Source organism: Ciconia boyciana, chromosome 6 (genome assembly GCF_034638445.1).
Source record: "Ciconia boyciana chromosome 6, ASM3463844v1, whole genome shotgun sequence".
Taxonomy (NCBI): Eukaryota; Metazoa; Chordata; class Aves; order Ciconiiformes; family Ciconiidae; genus Ciconia; species Ciconia boyciana.
The window spans coordinates 28,281,537-28,309,137 of NC_132939.1; the positions used below are offsets into that span (position 1 = coordinate 28,281,537).

The window sequence follows — 27,601 nt, forward strand, 5'->3', positions numbered from 1 at the left end:
TCCATGTTAGATTGGCACAGTAATTCAGTGTTATGTTTATGTGATATAGTATGTAAATCTTCTTATTTTATATTGAATAATCATGGTTTTGAGAAGAAAGGAACTTCTATTAAGCGTATGGTTACTTGAATTCTTCCTTTCAGATTAGTGACTACCACTGAGTGTGACTACCCCAGCTACAAATACCATTCTCCAGATGCTACAGTTCCCATTTGTGTGCTTTTGAGGAGAAGGAAGAAAAAAAAAGGCTTTTAAGGGGTAAGGAGGGAGAATATAATAAAAGGGGAAGGGAAGACAGAATTTGAGGTTGATACCTGTGCCTATATATTTGCAGGGAGCAGCGAGAGTGCCAGCTGACTGGAATGTAGGGGAAGGAAGATCAGAGCACATCAGTGAAATAATTTTGGAGTGCTTCCTGTTGACTTGTTAATACTGCATGGAATTTGGCCCAGGCAATCTGCTGTTGTGAATCAGCATAGTTTATTCACTCGAGTATAGGTGTGCCTGTTATTATTTGAGAATCTGCTCCACTTGAAAGATAACAGGTCAGTCTGGTAAGTAGTATTATTCCTATGTTTCAGATTAGAAACTGAGGCAGAGAGAAATTGATTTATTCTGCATTGTGGTAAATCTATTGGAGACCTTAAGCTAGGAACAGAGGCCCTCACTTGTGTGTTTAATCCAGTAAGTTGCCTGCTTCCTTCAAGTCCTGAATGTTGCTATGTTGTAAACAAAAATGAGCCTAAAAATGATTTAAGTATGGATGGTGTACCAGTAAGTAGTGCTTGCCCCAAAGGAGGTGAGAGTCTTTTAAAACTGGTTGTACAAAATAAATAGGGTACTTTTGTTTTTGAAGTTTTGGATATATTTTTTATTAGCTTATCTTGGGTTGAAGGAAAAGTAGAGGTTTGGGGATGTGAGACCTTCTGGTACATAGGGGAGATAATAATTAATAAATGTGAATTTGAAATCCAGTGAAGTCTGATCTGCATAGGTAAGCACTGGTGCCAACTAACAGTTCTGAGTTAAGTTCTGCAGAACCTGAAAAAATAAAGAAGAAAGGTGGTGGTGGTTGTTGTTGCTGTTGAAATTTTTTTTGTCCACCTTTCTATCTCCCTTGTATTATACTACAATTAATACAAGAAATTGCATATTAGCATGTAGGCATGATTATGTTTTTACAGATACTGTTACATGGGCACACATCCTAAATGTATCCAGAGGGTCAGAGTTAAGGTTAGTGCTTGCATTTATCAAATTGAAACATCTCCAGAATGTACTTTGTCTATGACCAGTGTGTGAGTGAGGTTCCAGTAACTTTACTGCATAACATCACTGTTTCTGTAGTCTTTCTGAGTCTGGTACAAAGGACTTCACATAGCTAATTGCGTGGCATGGTTCAATGCACAGCAAAAGTAACACTGAGTAACTAGTGTCGTCAGTGCTGAAGTCTTAACCACTTGTTAAAACTATTTTGTGTACAGCTTATGGGAGCAGAATTCTCCAGTCCTCCCAAGTGAGTACTGTTCAGGGACAGATATCTTGTTCTGCTAATTTGGACAAACCCCTTTTCCAAGTGGAAAATCAGCAGACTCAGCAATGCCCAAATTTCTGCAATCTGTCCCAGTTGGCTGGGTCCAGCATTGCTTCCACTAACTCTTTTAGTGCTGCTTAATAAGGACACTATATTCCAATGCAAAAATGAAAGGTATCGGTTGCTTTTTGTTATATGCCTTGCTGTCTACTGTAAATAGCTCACTTAAACGTGTGAGTCTGGTGCTTAGAACTCCATGTGATTGATTCTGTGACTAACTAACTAACTACTGATGGCATTAGGCTCTTGGGCTCTGGTGGGATATTGAATCACTATCTTTTAAATGCGTGTGTCTTGTTCTGGAGTATCTATAGTTACAAGCCTTAATGGCACTGCTTGTGGTGTCTGCTGGTATCTTAAGAGTATTTGTGGTGCTCAGGAACTTTGGCAAATGCCCCTCTAATGTTTCATTAGAGTTGTTCATGTTTTGAGACTCTGGTTCTGCATAAGCCTGGGGTTGACTTTCAGCAGTAAGCTGGTTTAGTACAGAGTTTACTCTACAATGTGACTTCTGTGAAGTACAATTCTGGTTTTGGTGATCTCTTCATTTATAGGTGGGTGTAATGAAACTTCCTGGAGTATCTTCTTGTGTTAACAATTTAGTGATTGGCACGCTTCTCCTGTTCATGTGCAGTTAGTTCCACATACCTCTCCACTGCTTAATGATATGATGTTTCTAAAATAATTTTCAGGTATATTGCCTTGGCATTAAAGGGCTGAGATCCAAAGAGATAGTGTTGGCTGGCACTGTGTTTTTCAGGAGAAGACTTTCAATTATTGTTCTCCGTGTAGCCAAAGGAAGCAGTTCTGCTTTGTATGCAAGTGTCACGGAAATGTGAAGTAAACCAACATGAGAACTGTATTGCACTGGAAGGGTTGGCCTGCATCATTACTAAGACCAATGGCTTGGAATTGCAGGCAAATGGGCATAAAACTGGAGACATCCATACAGTTGTCCAGTTCTTCCTCCGTCTCCCTGCAGCCTAATGTGCAAGAAGAGAAGAAGATGCATCAAAATAATTGCCTGTATTTTGGAATATATGAGAATCAACTGAGTTTTCCTGTGTAAGAGTTGAAGAAGTATCAGCAGATGTGGGGGAGAACAGAAGCTCGCCTTGAACTTAGGAGGAGAGCAAGAGGATAAGCATTTGTTTTTTGTTGTGAGCAAAAAATGTGAATGAGATTTGAGAGGTTTCTTGGTGCTGCTTGGAGCTCTTTTTTACCTTGCTTGGTACTAGAATTTGCTCTGTGAGAGATGGGGCACTTTAGAAGAAAACTTTCCAAGTTATGTATCTGGAAGACAAATTATGCATCTGTGATGGGCTTTACTGGTGGGATGGAGAAGAGAGAAATGTTGCCCCGTGGATGATAAGCAGAAGCACTGAAGCATGAATAAACTCAGTACACACACACACATTATGATTAAATCTTCTTGCGGTTCTCTTGGGGTTACCAACAAATTCAACCTGAAACATAACATTCAGCCTATGACAGCACGGAGTGAGAAAACATCTAGTAAATCTGAAGTTCTCAACTACAAAGAAGAGTGCCAATTTCTTTGAATTGTTAGTTTGTAGTGCTATTTGTTGCCTATGTGGTTTGCACAAATGATCTTTAGGATGACAAGGGCATTATGTTGCTGTTTTCTTTCAGCAGGACCAATTTCAATGCTATTACTGGCCTAGATAACAACTCTCCACCTCCTGAAAAAAACAAAACAAAAAACCCCCTAAAAACAAAAGAACCCCAAACCAACCAGTGTGATTCCGTAAACAGGTTACTTAAATAACAAAATGATACTACCCCCTACGTGAAATGTAAAACAAAATGTAGTGCAGCCTGAAATTCTTATTTTGTTGTTCTATATTTGTCTTTTGGTGTGACTTAAGAGATTTCTCATGTAAACTGGATTGTGGTCAGCTTTCTCACCAGTGTAGCTGAGCAACAATTTTATTGAGGCCATGTCTGTGTCTTCGTGAAACTGATCACACAGAGCTTCTGCTTTTTCTTATACATTTTTATCCTTGATACTTGCTTGTTCCTGATAAGGACGATAAGCTTATTTGGTACATCCATCTTCATCTTACTGCCTATAGCAATACTGAAAGGTGGTGTATACCGGACGCTTGCTTTGTTTTCCAGACCCGTTGTAATTTGGGCTCTAGAAAAATGAAACTTCTGTGTTTCTCACAGATTGAGACCTGCTTGTTTATCCTACATGGCTTTCAGCTTGGCTATCTTCAAAAGCTCATCTGTCAGAAGAGAAGGAAGCTGACAGTGATGAGAAAGCAGACATTCACCAAATTGTTTAGGCAGTGCTTTCTAGCAGGATTAGCAGTACTTCCTAGCAGAATTCTGTTCGATGTTTGTCCTGGGCCTCAGCTTGAGGTTATGCATTTTCTGCGACAGTAGTACTTCTTCAGCTAGACTTCCTTAGTAAAAAGGAGAGCATCCAGTACTGCTCCAGGGTCAGACAGGACCTGATGACTTTGGCAAGTTCAGTTTTCTTGGAGAGGAGTCAGACATTCATCTACATGTTCCCTTTGAATCCATTGGTTCAAGAGATCTTTCCTCTGGTCAGCTGGGAGGAAGCCAAATTGTTGCCAATCTTAAGTGAGTCTTGGCAGTTTTTCTAGCAAACATCCATGGCTTATGTTTAGTGCTGCTTTCCAACTTTCTGGGTCTTTCTCAGTTAGGGGAAACGTAACTGCCTGAATCTCCTTGGGTTGACATCCTGATTAGTGAGGGGCTTATAGGAGATTTTTTCACCAGTCTGATGGGTTATGTAAAAACAAAAAACCCTCACACTCTTGAATATTTGATCATGTCTTTATTTCAGTGTTGCATTATATTACACAATAAGCATAAACCAGTTTGATTTCTGATTCAGAAGTTACAATTTCTGCTTTTAACATTACATGCTTGAATTATAGCCTAGTTTATTTACCAGAAGAATGAACCTCCAAAACAACCCAAGACATGTACCGGTGTGGGTGCTCAATGTGATTAAATGTAAGAACTAACATACTGTGCTGGACCAAATGTCCATCTAATCCAGCATCTTGCCTATACCGGTGGCCAGCAGCAGCAGCTGACTGAATGGCATAGGAAATGGGTGAATTCTGTCAGCTGCTGAAATATTAACAGTAAATTTGTGACAGATGCTTGTTTAGCCACTGCCTGAGATGGAAGCTACATTTGGGCTATTGCACTGTGAATAGCAACATGAAGCTATTTATAGGTTAACTTGTTTGCTGCCTTTTTGAACTCATTTATATCCGTGGCTTCCATAGCGTTCCACAGCAGCAAGATCCATGCAGTTTAACTGCATTTTCTGTTTGCGTGCTGGGTTGATGCGAGAAAAATAGTTTTATTTGTTTTAAACATGCTTCTTAATTGTCATTCCTCTCTGTACCATTTCTAGCTCTCCCCTTTTTGAGGTGGAGCAGCCAGAATTATGTGCAGCGTGCATCACAGCAAAATGTTCCCTGTTTGTTCTCTGTTCTGTTTCTAATACCTTCTGAGATTTTCTCTGACTTCTTGCTGCTGGGAGTTGAACTGTTTGCTTGCAATAATCTCAATCTTTTTCGTAAGTAGTAATGCCTAGTTTAGACTCATCGTTGTGTATTTATAGCTAGGGTTATTTTTTCCTCTGAGTATGTTACTTTGCACTTGTTGACACAGGACAATAAAATGACAAATGAAAATGAATCATTCAGTATTATCAGATCCCCTATAACTCTTTGAAGTTTGCTTTAATTTTAACTATCTAGAATAGTGGAAAGCATCATAATGTCTGCAACCTCCCTTTTTGCCAGATCAGTTAAAAGTACGTTCACATACTCAACCCTGATCCTTGTTATGGTAATTTCTCTGCTTTTTGACTGTTTAGTGTTTTCTTTATTTTCAGTCTTTTAATATATTCTTAAGAAGGGGAAGGTCCTCTCATGGATTTTGCTCTAAGGTGGTGTGAGGTGTACAGATGGGTTCACCTTCCTTTTGCTTTTGATGCAACATGATATATGAACCTTATGCTGTTCAAGTTGTATGTATTCCAGTGTCCCTTCTCTTTTGCTTTGAAGTTGAATGTCCAAAAACTTCATTTCATTAAGATTGCAATCTTCTGTATGAATGCTTAGAAGAGACTGTTCCTCAGAGATGTGATTTTTTTTTTTTCTTTTTTTAATGATGGTTTAAATGGCCAGTGCTTTGTAAGCTTAGCACCATGAATTATATCACCTCTGGTAGGCAGTGGCATTCCCTGCCTCTCTTTTTCAGTTCTTTCCTCTTCCAGTTTGTGCAACTCCCTGTCTTGCCTTTTTAACCAAGTCTGCATGTTTTTGTTACGACCAGCTGTAAGTTTATTATTTTAATAAATATCAAGAATCCACTGTTTATCTCTTTTTGTCATCTTAGTAGGATTTTCATGGTTTTTATTTGGAACTCTGGTTTGAAAGCCAAAACTTCTCACTCACCCAGCATTGATCTCAATGATATTATGATCAGTTTTAAGGCAGTTTGACTGTCAGGCAAAGGGCAGGTGTTAACTCTCATAGTTTTAATCCTTGTTTAACTAGAGCATCTCAGTTTGATTTTTGGGGGAGTTTGTATTAGCTAGTTGAATTTTTAGGAAAGTGGGAACAGAGGCTTTTCAGAGAAGAAATATTGCTAGAAAGTAATGCTTCTTTTGATTATCATGCTTCTACATGTGAATTTACCTTTCCCCTGCTGCTCTTAAGTATTGATTGGGGATTAAATAATTAGACTGACAGAGTAGTACATGTGTTCTTTCTTATCATATCTGAGGGGTAGGAAGAAGGGCTGTGACAGACGCTTCTGTCTAGAAGACTTCTAGCCTGGAGGACAAGAAGACTAGTGCTTCATGTATGAACATGCAGATGTGACATCCAGACTGTAACAATTTACCCACTGTAGGAATTGCATCCTTTACTTCAGCTTTGCTCAGCATGTACGGATTGTACAAATTTTCAGATATCTAGTGGTTTAGATTATTGTTGGGGGAATCAACCCCCTTTCAACTTCCTTGCTATTTGTGCATTTGGTAATTTGAATTATAGTTTTACATTATTACATTCAGAAGCTCTTAGCAGCTTGTGCTCTTGTGTGGGTGCATACTTGTGATGCTTTGCAAGTTGTGGAAAAAATTTTTTTTTTTGTAGGTTAGTATTAATCTGTTGTGGAATTTGAACAGTCTCAAGTGTACTGTGTGACTGCAGCAGGAACTTAATAGCTGCAAAAGATTTAATTCATAAAAATTACTGTTATCTTGACTGCTTGAGTAAGAACTTTTATGCAGGTTTTGAAAAAGTAAGACTGACACTTTTAGATGTTAATGAATGAGAAGTCTGAATAATGTGTTTTGTTTTTGTAGCACAAGTAACCTAAGCAGCTGAAGCTTGCTTCAGTTCTCTGTCTCTACCTGGACAAACCATTGTTTTGTGTATTAGTGAACTTTATTCGGACAGTTCTAAAAACATAGAAAGCTAAGAAATGAATACTTGCATTGTTATAAACCAGGTATCATTGTTGTGTGTTTGTATTTGGAAGATGAAACACTTTAAGTGACTTGACAGAGGCTGTTCAAATGAACTAGTTCTGAAATTGGCAACACATGCTACTGCTGATCCTATAGAGTCCTTTGGTCTGTTCACTAAACAACCATCCTGTCCTCTTCAGAAAAAAAAGTACTTAGCATTCTGCCTTCTTCCAGGACTGGAGCCTGTAGTGTGTATGAAAGGATGATATACAAGCCACTTCCCCCACAGAACCTGTGCCAGATATTATGTGCTTGTTAATGCAACTTGAGAAAATAGAAAGGGCTGAAATAATTGAAATTCTTAATGTTTCTCCAATAGATTATTTGAAAATATGCCATTTAGCACAGGTTAAAATGACAGTGGGGACTATTATTCACTAGGAGTGACTTCCGAGACATTAAATGCCTCTGGTTTTAGAATTCTTTAAAATGCTTGTGTTTGTTTTGGGAACTTAAATACCTCCTGCCTGGTACACAAGGATATACGTTTTCTTGCAGCAGAGGGGACTAAAAAGGGTGTGGAGACTGGTGTCCTGCTTTTCCTTCCTTCTAGGGCAGGTGTTTCTTGGAAGACAAGGGACTGAAATAACCCTTGTAATTTAGTTCAGGTATATTGTGCAGAATAGAGAGGGGGAAACAGCCGCTCAAATTTTGAGATCAGAAAACAAATCTGTAATGGGGAAGAGAAAACAGGTCTTTCCAAGGTGCGTATATAAACTTGTTCTCACTTGTCCATCTTTGTGTTGGTTGTTGTCTAATAGTGAGTTCTTTAGGACTCTGTCATAAATGTCTTGCATATCAAGTGTTGTCAGGGTTTCCATTGCAATGAGCTAGTTAAATCACTGTTTAAATAATTACATATTTAAAAAAAAAAGTTGCGTGTACTCTGGATTGTCTGGGAAATCTTTTATTTTTGAATTGCTGTGGACCGTTCCCTGGAAGAAACAAACTGTGGTGATTTTTTTTTGTGTGTGGACTTTTTTTAAGAAGTACAATGAAACCATTTTTGCCTCCAGTATTCAGGCAAAGTGTGTATTTCTGTACTTGCCTCTAAGTCTTAGTGTTCTTTTTTTTTTTTTTTTTAATACAGTATTCTGATATATATTTGACCTCCAGAATGTTACCCCTTTTTTGTTTGGCCTGGTGACGATGAATTTTGAGACTTCATCTATACCTTAGTTCATGCTGTTGAGTTTCCCCAGTAGTTTTGTATCAGCCTTGTGAGACTGTGTTTAATCAAGTACTTTACCCAAAATGTTATTCAGGGTAAAGCTATTAGAAAATGTGGGTTTTGTCTGAGTGTTGTTCCATCGTGCCTGGATGAAAAAGTTCATGCTATATAGAGACAAAACTTTTTTTTTTTCTCTTGAACCTGGGTGTTGCAAAGCTACAAGGTAGATTCGGAATCCTAAGAGCAGAAAAATGCTGAATTAGATAAAGTAAAAGGCTTAAAGTAGTTGTCAGAATGGGATTAACCTGGCAGAGAAATCAAGTTCTCTATAAGAGAACACTTGAGGTACTTGGGCCACCACTTAATTGCCCTTTCACTTAATAGCTTTGTATGAAAATAAACAGGGGAGTAAGGAATTGGTGTTGAAAGAGAAATGTGTGAATATTGAACCAGTGTTGGACTTGTGTATCTGTTGAGAGAATGGGGAAATCTGAATGTTCCCAGAGCCCAGCAGGAAGCAAGCGAGAAGAGGGGATTTTTTTCCTCTTAGAGGTATGCTGCGAAAACAGTGATGCAGCCTGGCAGACTAAGTCCTGTTGCATTCAAGGAACAAGAAACAACAGCCGTTGGTGGCTCAGAAGCTGCAGGGTAGCTGGTGTAGTAAAGAACAAAAAAATTAGGGCCAAATCTTGCACAATAAATTGTAATTCCCTCATCTTTTTAAACAGACATGACAGCTAAAGGAAGCAAAAAAAAAAAAAAGCTGATGCTGGAATGATCTGGTAGTTTAAATCTGAAGGGAAATGGGGAGAAGGGGTGGACTCCTGCTCATCTGCAGCAGCACTGCACACAGAGCCTACCTGATTTAGGCCTAGCGACAGTTGCGTTGGAGGCCTTGGGAAGGCAGATAGCTCAGCAAGCGTGTTTTCTCAGTGTGACGTACTTGGGAGCGTGTACAGCCCGCATGCTAAATGTGAGTGGCTGGATTTGACTTCACTTATAACAGTTCTAAGAATGTAATGAAATCCCTTCTCACTCACGCTTTTATTTTGGGATGAAGGGGGAGAGAAAGGAGCTTTCAATATTCTATTTAGTTCAGAGTTTGAAACAAGCATGTTTTACCGAATTCTGTTTACTGCCTTTTTACTTTGACTACTTGTAAAACATTGATGCCTTTAAGGGCTCTATCATAATTTATCAGTACACAAAACTAGAAACACATGAAAACCCTAATGCTGTTTATTTTCTTTATTTAATCTATACGCAGACCATACTGCACTTACTGTTAGAGGGTCTTAAGCTGGTCTTTTTTAGTGTGTCCCTGTGCTCAGATCAGGAATGCCAAAATGACAGCACAGTATAATGAAATAATAGCTGGTGAAATAAAATAAGTTTGACTACAAAGCAAATCAAATTCAAATGTAAATGAGAATGTTTTTTAGTAAATGATAGCAGGCTGTACTTAGAACAGGTGTTGTATTTATTCAAGAGGAGAGGAAAATGTGATACCTTTCTGGTAGCAGCAGAGGGTCCCAGCCGCCTTTTACAGGGTTCAGAGCACCCAACAGAATCAACAGAAGTCTGAGGCTTTTTTGCATGGAACTGTGTGAAATTAAATTGACAGTATTCTTTCTAGAAAAAAATCACTTCTATCAGTTGAGAAGCATTACCTTTTTCATCTTGTTCTTAAAATCTGAAGACTGATTAAGAAACAAACAATTGTTCTTTGATACTTTTGTCATGTGAACATCTATTCACTAACAAATCATTTTCATATTGTCTTCTGACAATTATTCAGAAGCCTCTGACATGTTAGAGCCCGTGATCTGTAAAGGCAAGAATTTATGTACAGTTTCTCATTTTAAATTCCTGTTAAAAGTTCACTTCCTGTTAAAAGTTCTACAAAAGATAAAATGAGCTCCTGTATTCTTTTGAGTATTTTTTTAGTGTCATAAAATACAGAACACACGAATGTACATTAGCAGCAAGTTTTCAAGTTTATGCTGCTGTACTTTATATAGATGAAATGGCTTGTTTTTAATGCATGTGCTAAAATAATTAAATTGAAGAGGCCAGTTTATTATAAGAACTGTGCCAGACAGGAAGTGTGGACCAGTACTTGTTCCAGTATATTGACATGAAAGTTGACCCATAGCACAAACAGCACAGGTTGGTTTAATTTTAGTGTTTAAAGTAAGTCTTAAATGATGATTCTTCTCCTTGACCTTTTTACACATTTTTTTCCTGGATGATACAGTAAACAAGTAAAGAACTGTTATCCCCTGTGCCATAATGAGGATAAGCAGAAAATAATAGTGATTTCTATTCTGCCTGAGTAACAAGCAGAACAAACAGAATTCAGATGCCTGGCAAACTGAGATGCCTCTCTTTCCCCAGTCGTCCTGTAGGTCTTCCAGTCTCAAAATGAAAAGAACATGTCTACGTGACTGGATCACTGAAAACATAACTCACAAGCCAAACTTCTGACCAGGTGAGGAAAGTGAAAGGTGGCTCCTTGATGATTGCTTTAGTTAAAAAGAAAAGCAGCAAAGTGCTCAGTCTCTTACCCGCTATAGCACACTGAAACTTGATGACTACCGAAGGAGGTCTCCCATCTGCTGCTAGCCCAGTGCTCCTGATGCTTAAGCTTGTGCTGGGTGATCCCCAGACCTATCTGTGAATCACTTCAACTTTCTGTGGAGTGTGACACCCCCTCACTCCCCCCAGAAAGAGTGGGGACTGCTGGTGGTAGGACTTCACAGCTGGAAGAGAGCATAAAGGAGAGCTCCTTGGTCAGATAAATTAGCTGCCTGTGGGAGTGTTCCACCTGCAGGATAAATTAAATGAAAGTGGAGAAGCTGAAGGTAGAACTATAAACTATGAGCAGAACTGGGATTTACTTAAACCTCTTGATGTACTGTTAGCCTAATCTTTCCTTGTGCATGCTTGAAAAACTATCATTCATTTAGCAGGTTTCATGGACACACTGAGAGAAGAGCTTTACTGGAAGTACAGCGTCTGATTTTGAAAGAGCTTTATAAATACAGAAGTATAAAAGATTACCTGTTGTTGTAAGGTGCCCTACCATATAATCACTAATCACAATTCATCTGCATTTTTAATGTTTGCTTATTATTACATGTGTACCTAGCTTCTCTCTGATATTTGTGGGAAGGTAACATCTTTTGTAGCTAATCTCCATAAATCTGTCACTGAAAATCTCCCTGTTGCTCCTTGTGATTCTTAGCCTGTGATACTTTAAAAGGGAAGTCCTTGTGATTGCAGGTCTTGTCTTTTTTTCATTGTAAATGCATGTTAAGTTTCTTCAACAAATTTTCACATTTTGGTTTTCTATTTCTTAATTTTAAAATGCGTTGTGTAATTGTGTCTGTTTCCTGTCTGTTGCATGCAAGTTGCCCTTCATCAAAATATGTTTAACATGGATTTATTCCCTTAACCGATACTCCCTTTAAGTAGTTTTCACTATACTTTGTAACCATGGAAATGGTGTACAGATAATATTTATAAGGTAGAAGGAAAAACAGGGTGTCTAATGGGACCCCTGCTGTTCTGAAATCTCTTCAGCAAAAAAAAAGTCCAGACTCTTGGGATTCTGTATAAATGTAATAGGAAGTCTTCTGTAATGCAGAATGATTTTCTAGAGTATATGTATTCACTTTAAATAAATTAGTTCATACATTCATCTTGGATAGTCCTTTAAAAATTCATAGTCTCTTACCTCAGTTCTCTCAGTTGTGTAATCAAAACTTTGCTCTTCATTGAAATGCTAGATTTAAGAAAACTTTAATTGATTTGTAGTCACTCTGTGCTAACACTGAAACTGAAAGCTTGTTTTTACTTGCTGGTGCTGTTCTTAAATGCTTATATTTTGGACTGGCACTTTTAGTGTTTCCTCTCTAAAGCCTGGAAGAATGAGAAATACTCTGGTTTCTTTGACTCGTATATACTTCCTTTATCCTGCCTCTCCTCTCCAGGACCAGAATCTTTCCCTTCCTTAACTGCTGAGGATATGTGTGCGTGTGGGGGGGGATTGGTTTGTTTTGTTTTAATTTTATTCCTCATCTTTAGTGTTTGGCTCTTAACTTTTTTTCACTTGTTTGGCATTTCCCCCTGCTGGCAGATTGAGTTAATAGCATTTCTTTCTGCTGTGGAAATGGAAGGCCGTAGTTGTCCTTGAATGTCACTGTTTTGTGGTTGAGGCGTTGGCTGCTTTTCTGATTTTTTTTTTTTTTGTCCTCTGAACGTCTCTCGTAGGCAGATAAAATTCAAAGAATATTTTGTACAAGCAGGCGATGTGCACATACCTGAAGTTCTCCCCATAAGAAGTGCAGTAGCACTTCCAGTGATAGTCAGAGATACCTCTAGTTTTGTATTTCATGCCTGCAGTCTTGCAGCACTACCCAGATCATCTCCTTTTGTACTCTGGACCTCTTTCCAAAACTCTTAAGGCACTTCTGCCTCACTAATGCATTGTTCCTGCAAGCTGTTCTTTCCAAGATAAAGTGGATTGCTAGAAGAGGAAAAATAGTTTGGCACTCAATATGAAATTTCTTGTCATATGTAAAAGAATAAAACAAGAAATCAGAGATCCATCCATTCTTAATGGAATTTGAGGGGGGAAAATACTTTAATCAGTACTGGAGTAGAGTTTTCTTATTTTTTTTTTTCTTGCATCTTCAGTTGCTAAATCAATTACTAGGATTTCCTGTGTGTGTTCTTTCTAGAAAGTAGTCTTCTCTCCTCCTCACAACTCCTTTTCCTCCTTCTTTTCCCCAAATAGTCCTCTGTGTCTGAAGTATGAAAGGAAGGCAGAAACTTCTCAATGACTGGAATGAGAAATTTACAACACACCTTAAGAACAGTAGAGGTTAATGAACTGATTTTTCTAGGCATGTTATTAAGAAAACCAAACCACCAACCTCCAAACAACTTCCCTTCAAATTTCTTACAAATTTTGAGACAAAACAGTGGGCTAGTACAGCTGGGAGGGGACAACTCCTTCTGTTTTCTGTTGACCTTCCATCTTGTTTTCCTCCCAGCTGTATGTATACTTTGTAAATAAGTTGAAAATAATTGAAACAAAAAAAAATCCAGTTCTAAGACTTAACAGATTAACTGACATTTTTTGAAGTTTAATTGATAAACTTTTGTTTTCTAAAAAACCCCCACATTTCCAGCAACTTTATGGAATGTGGCAGAATGCAGCAAAAATTTTTAGAAACAAACACCAAACTCTACCTTCCACTGATTTGTATCTTTACATCATGCAACTGTTTTAATTTTTGCAAAAAATTCCCTGGCTACCTGCTTCAAATGTGGAACTTTGCTGTTGCACTGTTAGTAAAGCCTAAACTTCCAGACTTAATTAGGACTGGGGTTTCTTCTTAGTGTATGTATAGATAAACAATCCTTCTGAATAACAAATTATTGTTATTTAGTGAATAAATTATTTAGTGAATAACAAAGTAATTCACTAAAATAAAGTTCAAGTCATCCAGCTTTTTACATGAGTAGGAATTTAGCCACGCTGCATAGAAGGTGGTTTAGTGTTTATCTGAAACTGGTGAATGGCAACTCACTAAGCAAAGTGAGGCTTAGTGTTCTTGTTCATGTTTCTCTGTCTGCAGTACCATAACTTTTGAATGCAACAATACTGTAAAACATCCACATACACTGGTTTCTGGGTACAAAAAGCAGAATTGTACTGATGATAATTTTATGAATGTTAGAAGGCGTTAGACAGGGAATACATTGAGCCCTTGGAATCAAGTCAGGAAGAACTTCTGGCAGGCTTATTAATGGTCATAGATTTTAAAATAAAAACTAAACTAGAAAATGACAGAAAGTCTGCCTCTAACCTGTTTCCCTGAATGCCTTATTTATTGTGTGGAAGGAAATAGAAAAGCAGGGGATTGAATTTGTTGTGGGTTGGTTTGGTTTTGTTTTAAATGGCAGCACCTTACTCTCTTTCCTTTACAAGGGGGGAAGGTATATGTGTGTCAGAAGTGGGAGGATGAGTGTTTTATTTTAAAGATGGCTTAAATGGTTAATCCTTGGCAAGTTAAATTATGTGAACTTTTCCCCTTTCAAGTGTAAGTGGCTTTAGGACGTGCTTCTCCGATTCAAGAAATACACTAAGACTCTTCAAAGAAGAGGGGTTTGTGCGTGGGTAGAAAGTGCAAAGCCACATACCTTAAATCTGCTCAGGTGAGAAAGGCAATCCTGAGACCTTAAAACATACTTGTGCTAACTTTCCACTAGGCCAAATGTGGCTTTTTATTTTGCTAGAGTGCATGATCTCATCCCCCACCCCCTAGATGCCAGGAAAGACTGCTTTCAGGAAGAGTTACTAATGCCTATCAGAACTGTAGTCGTAGGACGAGCAGAGCTAAGAGGGTTATCTTCATCTGCTTACATGTGTTTGACTGCCATGGCAAGTTTTGGTTGATTTTTAAAAATCAGGTTGTGAAGTGGTTTTGTCTTTACAATGGGGGTGGTCTTTTTAGCTGTAATGAGCCTTTTAGCTCATTTTCTCTCTGTTAAATATAGTACTGCTTCTGCAAAGACAAATGATGGCATCACATGCTCCCATTTAAACTTAGTTTGATGGTTTTCTAAACTGTTTTAGAGAAGGTGAAGTGATCTATCCCTAAATGAAATCAGCTTCTGGTGTCTTAAACTCCAAATTGCATCTGTTTCATGACTAATCATTGTGGCAGAAGGAACTTGGAGGCAGAATTAGAGCTTGAAGTTTGAATCCTGCAGGTTGTCTGTATTCATCAATAGAAAATCCAAGCTCCTTGACCATTTTAGTGGGCGCTGTTTACCAGTATTGGGTGGGGATAGGGAGGAGAAAGAGAGAGAAGTTATAAAGGAGTTGTGCAGATGGACAAACTGGAAGGCATGGCTAGTAGTACACTTCAGTGCAGTCTCATTTGTCTTGCGCAGTTCTGTTGGTCCCTTTACCACCTGCCTGGCACGTGTTACTGGGGCTGACTGGGAGTTCTCCCAGCTGCAGCACAATGGCAAGATCAGATTCCCTGCACTGGCACACGGGAGGCTTGTTTGTAATCATGGAAGCGGCAGCACCAGCGCTGCTAACATGGTCATTGAAATGTGAGCCTTAATGTAATTTGAAATAGCTTGTATACCCCCTGTCTGGGCTGTGTTTGGTCTGTCTTTTTCTTGAGACTGCAGAAATCCTGTCCTGTTAAGGAATACGAGTTTTTTCATTTCTGACTTGAAAATCACAGTAAAGTAACTGTTACAACTTATTTTCCTAGAAGATACTGATAGAGTACTCTCTATATACAGGATGCCTTTCAAATATAGCAAGGAGAGCTGTTGCTTTGAGGAGTTCACATCTAAAGACAGAGGTCCAGAGAAAACTGTCAATCCCTTCTGTGTGCAGTGTATTTTGCACCAAAAAATTAATTTTTAATTTTTTAATTAATGCTTTACCCTTAATATTGTCAAGCAATGTTCTGAAATGTGAAAGAATGTCAGGCTCACAATTGCCTGTGCACAACAATTAGTCCTTTTTCATCTGAGTTCATCCTGTGCACTGAACAAGACCAAGGCCCTGTTGGCAAAAAGTACAAATTACATAATTAAATACTGTAATGTGATATGTACATACAAAGTTCCTAATTAAAGTTACATGGTCTAACAGTAAACAAGTGCTAGCTTCTAGAGTTAGGAAAAATGCTGACAAAGAAATGGCTAAACATGACTTTTCATTTCTCCTATATTTTCCAAATGAGTCTTTGGTTACAGTAGCATAGGCTTTATTGTATAACTTAAAGATAATAAGTATCTGATTGATGTAACTGAACATCTTAATATACAGATACTTAGCCTTTAAATAGTCTTAAACCTTCAGGTGCTGTATGCTAAAATGTTTAACCATCATGTGTAGTTCTTCTGATGTCCTCAGGGGCTACCAAGCCTTAAACATAGGAGTTTTGCATTTGAAGTCTTTGTTTTCATAACAGTCCCATGAAATGAGTAGCTTTTCTCCATATTTACAAACTTCAACAAAAAGTTTAAAGTTGATCTGCAGAATATGATTGTTTTGGTAATGATGGTGTATTTTTCCTTACATATGTTGTATAGAATTGTTGAAAAGGTTGAGAGCCTTTTTTTGGGGGGGTGGGTATTCTTTAAGTGTATGTATATATCAAACTACCCTTCCTGTTAGTAACACTAACATCAGATTCTCAACAGTCAGCATCACTAAGAAAAATGTATTTATAAAATTTTGATGTTTTATTTGGTTAATGCTAATTTTAATTGCTTTTTGTTTTTAGCTTGTAGTAAACATAAGTAAGCGTTGCTCAAGCTTTTCTTCTGATCCTATGTAAGTTTTGGGAAGAAGGCAGTGCTCTTAATAGAAAGCAGAGGTGGATATAGAAATATGACTCCCAGATCTGGGGTTTTAAAAACCCTCAAATATTTCTGAATATACTGTAATAATCAGAGTTAGCCGTGCAGACTCATACCTTGAACAGTTTACAGCACGTGTTTCTAGAGCCTTCAAAAGGCAACCTCAGTAGAATGAATAGCTGAGATTTTGTTATACATTTCTACTCGCTGAAGTTTTTGTTAAGAAAACCTGCAAAATGCTAAACTCTTCAGACTTCTCTATTGATATAAGTGATTGTGAGCTGTCTAATCTTAACTTTCTAATGTGTCTTGTAGTGAGAGCAAGAGAGGCAGTGTGGGTTTGTGTATGTGCTCTTGCTGTGAACAAGAAATAATCTCATTTGATCTATAGAGCAGATTTTATCTGGTACCTTTTTCATTAATACTATTCCGGGTTGGTTCCCAGAAACCACAAATGCAGGGAATTGTCAAGAACCAAAGCTACAGATTTAGATGGTCATAAACTGTTGTCTACTATAAAAATGTTAAAAGCAATGGAAAACGTAAGTCTGTTTAAGATGCTTGGAGTTACCAGTCTTGGATGTTTGGTCTTAATTTCTCTGTCTCAATTCCCTATCTAAGAAAACTTGCCTGTGTCAGGCACAAGTTTTTCTGTGGCTCTTGTTAGTGTGCTGCTTATGAGGAAACCAATTCTTTATTTGTTGTAGAGCTTAGATGTTGAATTAAAAAAAGCATGCAAACTGAAAACTCAGAATGAAAAGAAATTATTCAACTGATACTTCATTCTTTAAGCTTGTCCTCTCTGCTAAATGAGACAGAGATGCCAGTAAAAATACTATACTTGCATGAGGGCAGAATTAAAGTATTTTGTATTTCCAAAGGCTTGACTTTCAAACTTCAACCTGTTCTAAACACTTAAGAAAAAGCCTGTTGTAAATTATGTACAGAAGAGGATGCAAATGTATTTCCATTCCCTGTCTAGGTCCTCTCTAAGTGACTTCTCCAAGGCAACACAGCAAATCACTCGGAGAGTCATGATTAAACTCCTGGTGTTCCTAACTTTGTCCTCGGGAGCCCCTGGGTTCTCAACCTGGGGTTGCAGCCCTTTGGAGCGGTTAAATGCAATCCGAAGGTTTGTAACTGTGCAGCTTTTTTCTGCACAGTTCAGTCTTGATGAAGCTAGGGTCCTGCTATGGAGGCAAGTCTCTACATAGGAGGAAGAAAGGAAGGAAGGAACAGTTAATCATGCTGTTATTTTTAAGTGACAGTTTTCTCTTCAGTTTATGTGTGTACTTGTGCTACAAGTAAATTGATATTTTTCTTTTTAAAATAAAAATCATGCTCTTTTATTCTAAGACTGTATTTGCAGATGTATAGTACCAACCTATTTGTTTAGCTTTCCAGAGTCAGTCATCCACAGCAGTGAGATTTTTTTATTATTATTTTTTATTAATAGCATGGACATATAGTTGTAGTTGCTTGTTGAAGAGGGACAGTTAGTGCTTGCATGATGAAAGAGCTTCCTCTATAGATTTTGGACCAATGAAATAATTGATTGATAGTGGGAGGTGGAGGTGATAACTAAGGTTTTAATATCGAAGACAAAACAGCTAGCATTTGAGAATCACACCTGTCTCTTCAGCACCCTCAACAGTGAGGGTGTTTCAAATTCTGTAGCATTCAGAGCAAATGCACTTCATTTGAATATAGCCTCAAAGCAGTCCATACTCCCCAGTTCATAACCTACCATGTTAGCAGTTGGATGTTATTTAAACTAACCTGAAATTGCTCTAAAACTAATTTAACAACTTATCTTCTGTAATATTTTGTTGTTCAAAATGCACAATTAAATTTGAGACTAGGAGAGCGACAATACTTACGGTCACTACCAGCAGGAGGCTTCCTGTTTTCTTTTCTGTTCTTGGTGTTCATCAGCACCCTAGTTCTGCTGGTTAGTAAATGTGAACTCCTCCACTTGTGCTGGTCTCCACTGAGTGATAGATGATTACGTGGCTTTCTACTGCTGTTTATAAGGCTGAGGCTTAAACTTCAGCTCTGCAGTGACTTGTGTGTGGATAGAAACATATCTGCAAAGCTCGTTAGCTGTGGAGTTAAAGCTTAAAATAGGCTAATATTCTAGTATTTTACTAGAAAATTGGAGTATTTTGGAGACTTATTTTAGCATCACGAAAAGTAATTGAGCAAATGAGTTATCGTTTATATTTTAGCTATCTTTTTAGGACTCTGACTCACGAAGTTTTTTTATGACTCATATGAGGATGATTTAAGAGGTACTACCTTGCTCCGCTGCTAAATGTTGTTCTTCCCATGACACAGGCAGTTTAATGGGCAGTGTATCTTCTAGGCCTCCACAGTTCATGACCTAACATATTAGCTTAAACTGCCATTGATTTCAGTTTACATTAGTTCTCTGGGATTTGAGCTCTAGTGACTGTGATGACACACCACCTGCTCTACCATCTTTGTTGTGTTGGTATAACCTCTAGCAGAGGTGGTGGGCAAATGTCTGGGGTAGGTAACCTTGTCATATTTAGCTGTGGCAACTGACAGGGCTTGTGACTTAGATGTTTACAAATGTGATGGAAAGGAGGTATTTCCCCCAGGGGAGGGGGACACAGGCCTTGCACAGAACTAGAAAGGCTTGTACCTGTAATATCTTCTGTCCTTAGTGACAGTAATAGTTTGTATTTTAATCCAGATTAGAATTGTACATCTCCTTGGCTTTCCTTGCTATGTCAAATGGATTTTCTTTCCAAGTGGTATTTTATAGTTAGTTTCAGCATTTAAAAAAAAATGCCAAAACCCACATGCCTGAAACAAAAAAATTAAAAACCCAAACAAAAAACACTTCCCCAAACCCGCCTCCCCCAACTTTCCAAATCTTTGAATTTTCTTTTTCTGTTTCAAACTGTACTTAAGCTGTTTGTAATTATCTTTTTGTTGTTGTTGTTTTTCTTTTGTAGGAGGGGGTAGAGAGCTGAAGGGAATAACTTTCTCAAAACCGGTAAGTACTTCTTGCCAAGGCTAAGATGGTTTATCTAAGAATAGATGATACAAAGAGCTGGCATCCATTCCTGGAAAAGTTTGATGTTTACTGAAACTGAAATCCTATCTATTCTTATATTCAGAAATTAAATCTTAAAAAGTAAATGTTACTGAAGGAAGCCCCAGTCCTATAAATAAAATCACTGTAGGGCTGAGATTTGAGCCCAAGGGTCTGTAAGTACAGTGAACATTTAAATTCATCTACTCAAAAATAATGTTAATTTTTTTCTGTGTAATGTGAAAACCAAATTTATTTGAAGTGATTTTTGGAACAGAAAGACTTCTGTCTAAAATTCTAAGTTGTTCAGAGTCCTTCCATACACAGAGAAAGCATTCATGGCTTTTGTATGGGTTCTACCTTTGTTTTTATATACATATACACCTTGTTAGCTGTGTTTCTAGTGTAGTTTCCAAAATAGCCATAGTTTAAATAGCTTTGTGATATTACAGAGGTTCTGATGTGGATTGTATTTAAATGAGATAATAATAGAGAAGTGCTAATGCAGAGTTATTGTAGAGTTTATTGTTTCATTCAGTCTCTGAATATTTATATAGTATATAAACATCTACTACCTTTACTGTGGTGCATTGGGGTACTTATCTGAGTATGACATTTTAAGTCTTGAAGCAACCACGTAAGAAATAAGGGATTATTTATAACAAAAGCATGCCAGCAAGAAATTGAATGGAGGACTGCTGCCTCCAATAGTTGAAATCAATCCAGGGAATGGCAAATTTACGTCTTGCTCTCAGTGCTTTTTCTGGCTGAGGCTTGGAAGCATGTCTGGATGTACAAGAGATGTACATACTCCACACTTCTCTGCTTTCCTTTTGGAAATCACTGATTCTAGCACTGAACAAGGCATTTGCACGTTTTCCTTTAAAAACTAATGGGATGAACGATGTTTGCAGACCAACCCATCCGTGCAACTTCAATCATCTACAAGCTTTTTAATTAAAATAATTCTGCTGTCATAAGAGTGAAGTGGAAAACGCAGTATGTTTTATGATTAATCCAGGGATGGTTTTATACATCTTCGGATGTGGTATTCTAGGTAGTTTATAATGCCACTGGACTTAAGTTTTTAAATCTTCCCTTGAAGTTCAGTCTGAAAGAATAGAAGTTCAAACATACTGAAGATTTTTGCACTCACAGAATGAGTGTGACCACTTGCTTATGTAGTTCTGTACCTGTTTTCAAAGGAAACACTAGCAATATTTAACCAGCTTCCCTCATAGATATTTCTAGACTTTATTCTACATAAAACAGAAAAATACAGTCTAGGATTTGTTGGATGTAAGGAATGATCACTTTTAAAAATTTAACATTAGGCAAGTGTTTTGGGGGAATTTTGGACAGGGGTAACTTCAGATAGTTATTCCTGCTTGAGAAGGGAAGCTACAAGTGCATGCACCAGAGTGTTTCAGTTCTAGAGGGGTACAACTGACTAACAACCATATATATTTCATATTCAGAAATTAGCAATTTGACCAAATTTTTAAATGAACATTTTACTTAATGTGTTCTCCCACCCCATCAATGATCTGGATGCTTAGAACACTTCAGAACCTCGTAACAAATTCTTCACTGTCCTGTGCCTATTTCCTTGCCTCTAAAGTGGTGGTGATGCATGCCTTGGCTGGGATGCTATGCCAAATATATGGTATCTTATTTGTGATTTAACAAAGTTCTCGTAATTGCTTATCCTGGTTCTTTTTTCTTACTAAGGAGAATACTGGTGCTGCTAGCTGACAAATACAGCAGCTGGCAGAGGTGGTTGCAAAAGATCATTCTTTACTGTGTGGCCTTCGCTGATGAAGCAGCGTTAGTTTCTCTTTCCTTACTTATCAGACACTTAGTTTTTGAAGAGGAGGTTGCTTCCTATGTTTAAAATGTGCTTCAGTGTAACTTTGCCGGCAGAAGGTAACTGGACGTAAATGATATTGCAAAGTGAGTTGCTCTGAGTCTATAATGGGAATGCTGGAGGAGGGGAAGTAGGAAGAAGGAGTCAAGAGTTAGAAAACCTACCAAAAAAAAAAAAAGGTCAAAAGTTTGTTAATCTGATAATCTCTCTTGCCTTTTCTTGGAAGCTTCAGTCTTATGAATTGAAATTAATTTTTCAGGATGTTATAGTATGGCACCTATTTCAAATTTATATATATCGAAGGAATAAATTTTAAGGAATATTAAAATCTGCTAACTTTTTAAATGACAATGAAAGAAAAATCTGAAATTGTAACAAATATTTTTGGGATGGAAGTGAATGGTATGTTATTAGAATCGTTTTGGTTTTTTTAGTTGTCATCACAATATGTGTTTATCAATACAACAGTGAATTACATTTGTTCATGTCTACACCCCTGTAAACACGGCTAGGCTGAGCAACCATTTGCTTCTGGAAAGCGCTATCACTTTTTTTCTTAAATCTCTTAATTTAGAAAAATCTTTCTAGTTGTTCAAGGCATCTTATGAAATTAGGTTGGATTAGTTTTTATGAACCATCAATACTACAATTTCTATCTGTCAAATTAAGTTGTGCATTAATAGTAGTTGCTCAATCCTTATATGTTTTTTTTACAGAAGAACTGTGTCATTTTTCCCATGAACTAGTACTGGGCTTTACAGTCACATGTATTAAAATTATGGATATTGTTTACATTCTCAGTTGAGATAACTGTCTCTTCTGCTGTTTTGCACTTAACGTTAAAGTTAATATGTAGTTATAGACCAATACTACATCATGAGTGCTTTCTCATTCATTGAAGACACACTGAGAAAGAAACTATGGCCATATCTGCCTATATCTTTACCCCCAAAATCAAATTTCCAAGGTTTATGAAAGACACTTTGCCTCTGCAGTGGGTTCCAGTTTTCATTAGCCAGTCTCCCATGTGGTTTTCTGAAGCATGGTTTCTTTTGAAACTGCAGTGGTAGGGACTTAATGCAGACTATAGTTGTTCTTGTCAGTGAGTGGAAGTAATAATCCGGGATTCTGTTTTCTCATTACTGTTTGTGGTAATAGAACAGGGAACTATATGTAATTTCCATGTATCCCTTGATACAAATTACAATTTTATAGAGAGTAGTGCTGCAAAGGCAGCTGTTTTCGCTCGTCTGTGTCACATGTGGGAGAGGCCCTTTGCAGAAGGTCATTTAATGTGTTGACTAGAAAGTCTGATTGGGCCTTTGTTATTTAAATAAGTAACTTTAAGCTAACAGCAGACAGCACTGACAAAGAATGAGTTTAAATATAAGGGTTTTTAAAATCCCTTTATAGTCCCCTCCTTTTTGTAACATATTTCTGTTTGGAAAGAGAAACAATTAATTTAAATAAACAAAACAAACTTCCCCCCCCTTTTTATTTTCAGGAGTTCACAAACTTGTCTAGCACTTCAGTTTACTGTAGTGAGACAATGTTAAAATGAAATTCTCTAACTTATGGGCATTACTCTCTTTTTACAGCCTACATGTCTAATCTAAACTGTCAGTATTCTTTTGAAAACAATGAAGTCCCATTATGAAGGCCTCTGAGTTGGCTACAATACCTGTGCAATAATTGTGAGCAATTTAAAAAAAAAAAAAAAGGAACTATTTTAACAAACACTCCAGCAATTCTTTAATTTGTGGTGTCTTGATGGAAAAGTGACTGGAACGATTGCTACATAATGTTTTCCTATGGCTTTATGTGTATGTATTTATAGATGTTTTTACACAGGTTCCATTGTGATTTGAGCATATGAGATAGAGGCAGGAATCTTAATCCTGTTTCAGAAGCTGATACTTTTAACGTATTTCTGAACAAAAATCTTTTGTCCAACTTTCAAGGCTTTTAGAAGTATGGCTGATAATGCTTTTCTGTGTCAGAGGTTGGGGGGATTAATTTGTTTGTAGTACAAGTGAAGATGGTAAACTCATGTTCTACAAGTAGAATTCCAGGATTAAAAGGATTTTAAAATTAATGGTTTTGAAAAAGTCTTGTGCTGCTTTGTATCAATCTTGTGTTCCTTCAAAATAGGTTTCAACTGAAATTACTAACTCAGCACAAACTTTAGGCAGTGGGTTATTAATATATTAATGTTGTTCTGTCAAATTGCATGCAGGCCATCCCATCTAAGAACAGTTCTATAGTATCACGGAAGTATGTTAATGCAGTACTTTCTGTTTAACAATTTATTGCTGTTTGGGTTGCAGAATTTTAGTCTCCAGAATATTTTTTTTTTCTCATCTACACAGATTTTTAAAACATTCTCGGTAGTTAAATTTTCTAATTTAATATGCAACTGCAATAGGATATTGGTAGGAAATAGCTGCCTGCAAACTAAGATAAGGGACAAGTATGTCAACTTTGGGATATGTGGGAAGTGACGAATTTGGCTAAACGACTCCAAGGCAGGCATTTTGTACAGCCTGTAGATTTCTTGTGTTCAAAAGATTGTTTGTGTTTAGGCTAGAAAGCTTCAGTTGAATATAGTTCACTACTCAATTCCTGCTCTGTTATAATCTCCTTTTTTTCAAATTGACTTCGCTCCTTCACTAACCAAAACAAAACCTTTATTTTTCTATAGCACTGGTGTTAAAGAGGAAACCAGAAACTAAAGGCACTGGAATCAGCAAAGACACTTCTAGAGAAAGTGGAGAAGGTAGAGAATGGAGCTGCAGACTCTACAGGAGGCTCTGAAAGTGGAAATTCAGGTTCACCAGGTAACTTGTATTCTTTCTTGCTTTATACTTTCAAGTAATAGCAGCATTAGTATTGCTGATTGTATTACTACTAACGGTAGCATTAAGTAATAGCACTATAACTATAGTAATGATTGTTTTATGAGCTTGAAACTGCTTTAGAATTTTATACTCTGCATTTTTACCCCAACACCTGTTGTGTTTTAGCAAATGTAAAAAAGTCTACATATCAGGCTGTGGGTGGGGATTTTTTTTTTAATATATTTTGTAGCAGTGATAAGCACATTCTGAAAACTCTATGTTCAGCAACTTCTGTCTGGAAGGTTTTTTAATATTCTGAAGCCAACTTCAGTATTCAATTGGCAATGGAAGAATACGGTGGAGGAACTTTCAAATGAAATGTGTGTAGTGCTGCGTAGTCTCATCTGGTGCTTATCTTCTGGAGTGTCTTCTACTTTAGTACCTTCTAATCTTGTAATTGTATAGTTTTGCTAACCAAAAGGTTCTAGTGCTTGGGCTCAGAATTTTTACATGTTGGATCTTTTTACTGGTAGCCTGTCCGATACTATATGGCAGTAGAGTTGCAGTTTGCCACTCCATTACAATACAAATGAGAAATATTAAAAATAATAATAATAAAACCTAATTTAGGAAATGTAAGAGGACATATGCATATTCATTCTTGGAACAAAATCGTTACAGCCATAAACACAGAGTAGCTGCCAGCTTGCAATGTTAAATTTATCAATGAGATCTTTTCTAAAGACAGTTCTCCAAGTATTTCTGTTGGATATCTGAAACTCACCACTGTTACACAGTGGATAAGTTAAACTGATCAGTGTAACCTATCATAGAAAATTTGGAAAATGTTTCCAAATTGCCTGGTGACTTGTCTAAACAAGTGTTCTAGATGACTTGTTCAGTAGTTGCTGCAATGATGAGCATAGCACAAGAACTTGAATGGGTGGATTAGTAAAATGAAGCTATGTCTGCTTTACTGAGAAACAACTTTTAGCTAGGGACAAAAACTTGAAAAAGCTGAAGATTAATTTCCAGAACTACAGACAAGTATCTTGCTCTCCTCAGAAACTCCAAGGCCCTTGCATTCAAAACTTCAGTGAAGTTTTGTTATGGGGCTAAGGAAATTCAGAGATTATCCATGGCATTTTGCTGCAGGCATTAAAATGTTTAAGGCTAGTAAGTATTTTTTTCAAGTATTATCTGCTGTATGGTGATCAGAATGCTAGTCATACTTGTGTTTGTATAACATTTACCTCGTGTGTGTATCTTCATTCCCCTTTACGCCTAAGCTAACCAAAAATTTTAAGACTGTGAATTTTAAATAATCTTTAGCATCTGTTCATAATGATGATGATGAACAGGGATGAAGACTGGAAAATGTCCAAAAAGACTTTTTCTAACAACTTCAAGGTTTTTTGACCCTATTTGCCTTAGCTTTGCCCGATCCTCATTGAAAGTGAGCTCTGCACTGAAATCAACTTTAATTAAATTTGGTTTTAGTTGGTGAAACTAGACAAGCCATTATATCAGAAGGTTGTCTTTTTTTCTTCAAGATACTGTATATTCCCATAATTAAGGCTAAGAACAAGTCTAAATGTTTACAATGGAAAATGACACTTGCAGCAACGTGTTGGGTGCTTCAGTAAACTTTTCTTGAACTGTGCACAAGTGGTTACTGCTTTACTTGTCAAATGACCACTGATAGGAATGAAACTGGTTTTGGCACAAACAAATCTTCAAATGAAATGCTTGAACTGTATTGTATATCTTTGAATTTTGTAACTTAGAGATACAACATATCCCTTCTTTTGGCAGTGCTCAGGATTTGTGGACAATTGTCTCGCTTGTCATCTTTTACTTACCTAATATTTTTTTTTGTGAGGACTCTCTAAAAAAGCTTACCAACACTCATACAGTCATAGTTTGTTGTCCTCTTGTAAGTGGTGGACAGGTGTCTATGATGAGCGTACAGACGTCAGCTCTGCACTGTGAGCAAAGCCTCCCAGCTTCCTGATGCAGCGTGTTACCTGTGACTGCTTACATAGCTGTAGAAAGTGATGCTCAGTATGACTGTATTTTTGTTTGTAGAATAACTCCTTGTTTCCTGCCTATTCCAGTTCACCTGCAGAACTCTGTCTGAAGTTTTGCTGCCGCTTTGGCAAAGTGTATCTTAAACTACCAGTAAGGACCCAAGGGAGGGGTTTAGTTGTTTAGAACAAGCTACTTTGTTTTGTTTTGATGATTGAATAATCCTCCATAAGTGAAGTCTGACCAGGTCACTTGCTCAGTTGGAGTACAATTTGAATATTCAAGTATCTTCCATGTCAAAGCTATATGGCTTGTCCTGAGAAGAGATGCATCAAATCTAAGTAGTTCATTCTGCTACTGTGTTGACTTAATTAAGGTTATTTTGAAACAGTCTGCTCTTCATAGTTTTGATCACAAGAGGTGTTAAAGGAGTTATATTTAGCTATTCTCACAGAAGGATTGGGGTTCATGGATGACTCCTCAAGCTGATGGGTGGAAAGAACCTAAAACATCCTTTTCCTTCTCTCATTTAATAGCAAAAAGATCAGTAGGTTTTAAAATATCTTAAATTTAGCTTGCATTTGGAGTCGGTGCAAAAGAACTTTTTTTCCCCTTATGATTGGATGACACAGTATTGTGTGATCTGTAAATTTAGCAGTACTTTATGAACAGTTTACAGTCACTGACTATATTGTCTTATGACTGAGTCTGTACAAGCACTTTGTATAAAAACTAACAGATTTGTTGCTTGTCAAACTCTGATGTGGCGGAAAGCACCGAGGAAAAAATAAGCTAAGCATGTAAGCAAAAGGGTAACGTAGCTCCTTAGCTCCCGTGACACTGAATGGCAGTATGAAGAAACAATAATATTCAGTGTAGATAAATGCCAGGTGATGCACTTTGGAAAAACAGTCCCGGTTTTACATCTACAATAGCAGGCTGTGAATTGGCTATTAGCACTGCAGAAGGAGTTCTTGCGGTACAGAGTACTGAGTGTTGCATGCAGTTTTAAACTTTGTCTCCAGATGATAGAGACAAACTAGAGAAGTACAGGGAAGAGTGCTAAGAGTGAACAAA

The 27,601-nt window shown here is 37.4% G+C and overlaps 1 protein-coding gene across 11 annotated transcripts in view; it reads left to right on the forward strand.

Annotated features, from left to right (window-relative positions):
• PHF21A (PHD finger protein 21A) overlaps window positions 1-27,601 on the forward strand; it is a 139,456-nt gene that overhangs the window by 12,407 nt on the left and 99,448 nt on the right. For 5 of the 11 annotated variants that reach the window (XM_072863752.1, XM_072863761.1, XM_072863760.1 and 2 more), the window contains exons 2-5: window positions 144-258; window positions 335-554; window positions 19,713-19,753; window positions 24,361-24,496. In XM_072863752.1, coding sequence (XP_072719853.1) covers window positions 24,443-24,496 — 54 coding nt within the window. In that variant the 5' untranslated portion in view covers window positions 144-258; window positions 335-554; window positions 19,713-19,753; window positions 24,361-24,442. Of the gene's footprint in view, window positions 1-143; window positions 259-334; window positions 555-1,216; window positions 1,237-10,719; window positions 10,814-19,712; window positions 19,754-24,360; window positions 24,497-27,601 lie in introns of those variants that run through there. The other 6 variants (XM_072863759.1, XM_072863758.1, XM_072863754.1 and 3 more) reach the window with 5 other exon arrangements.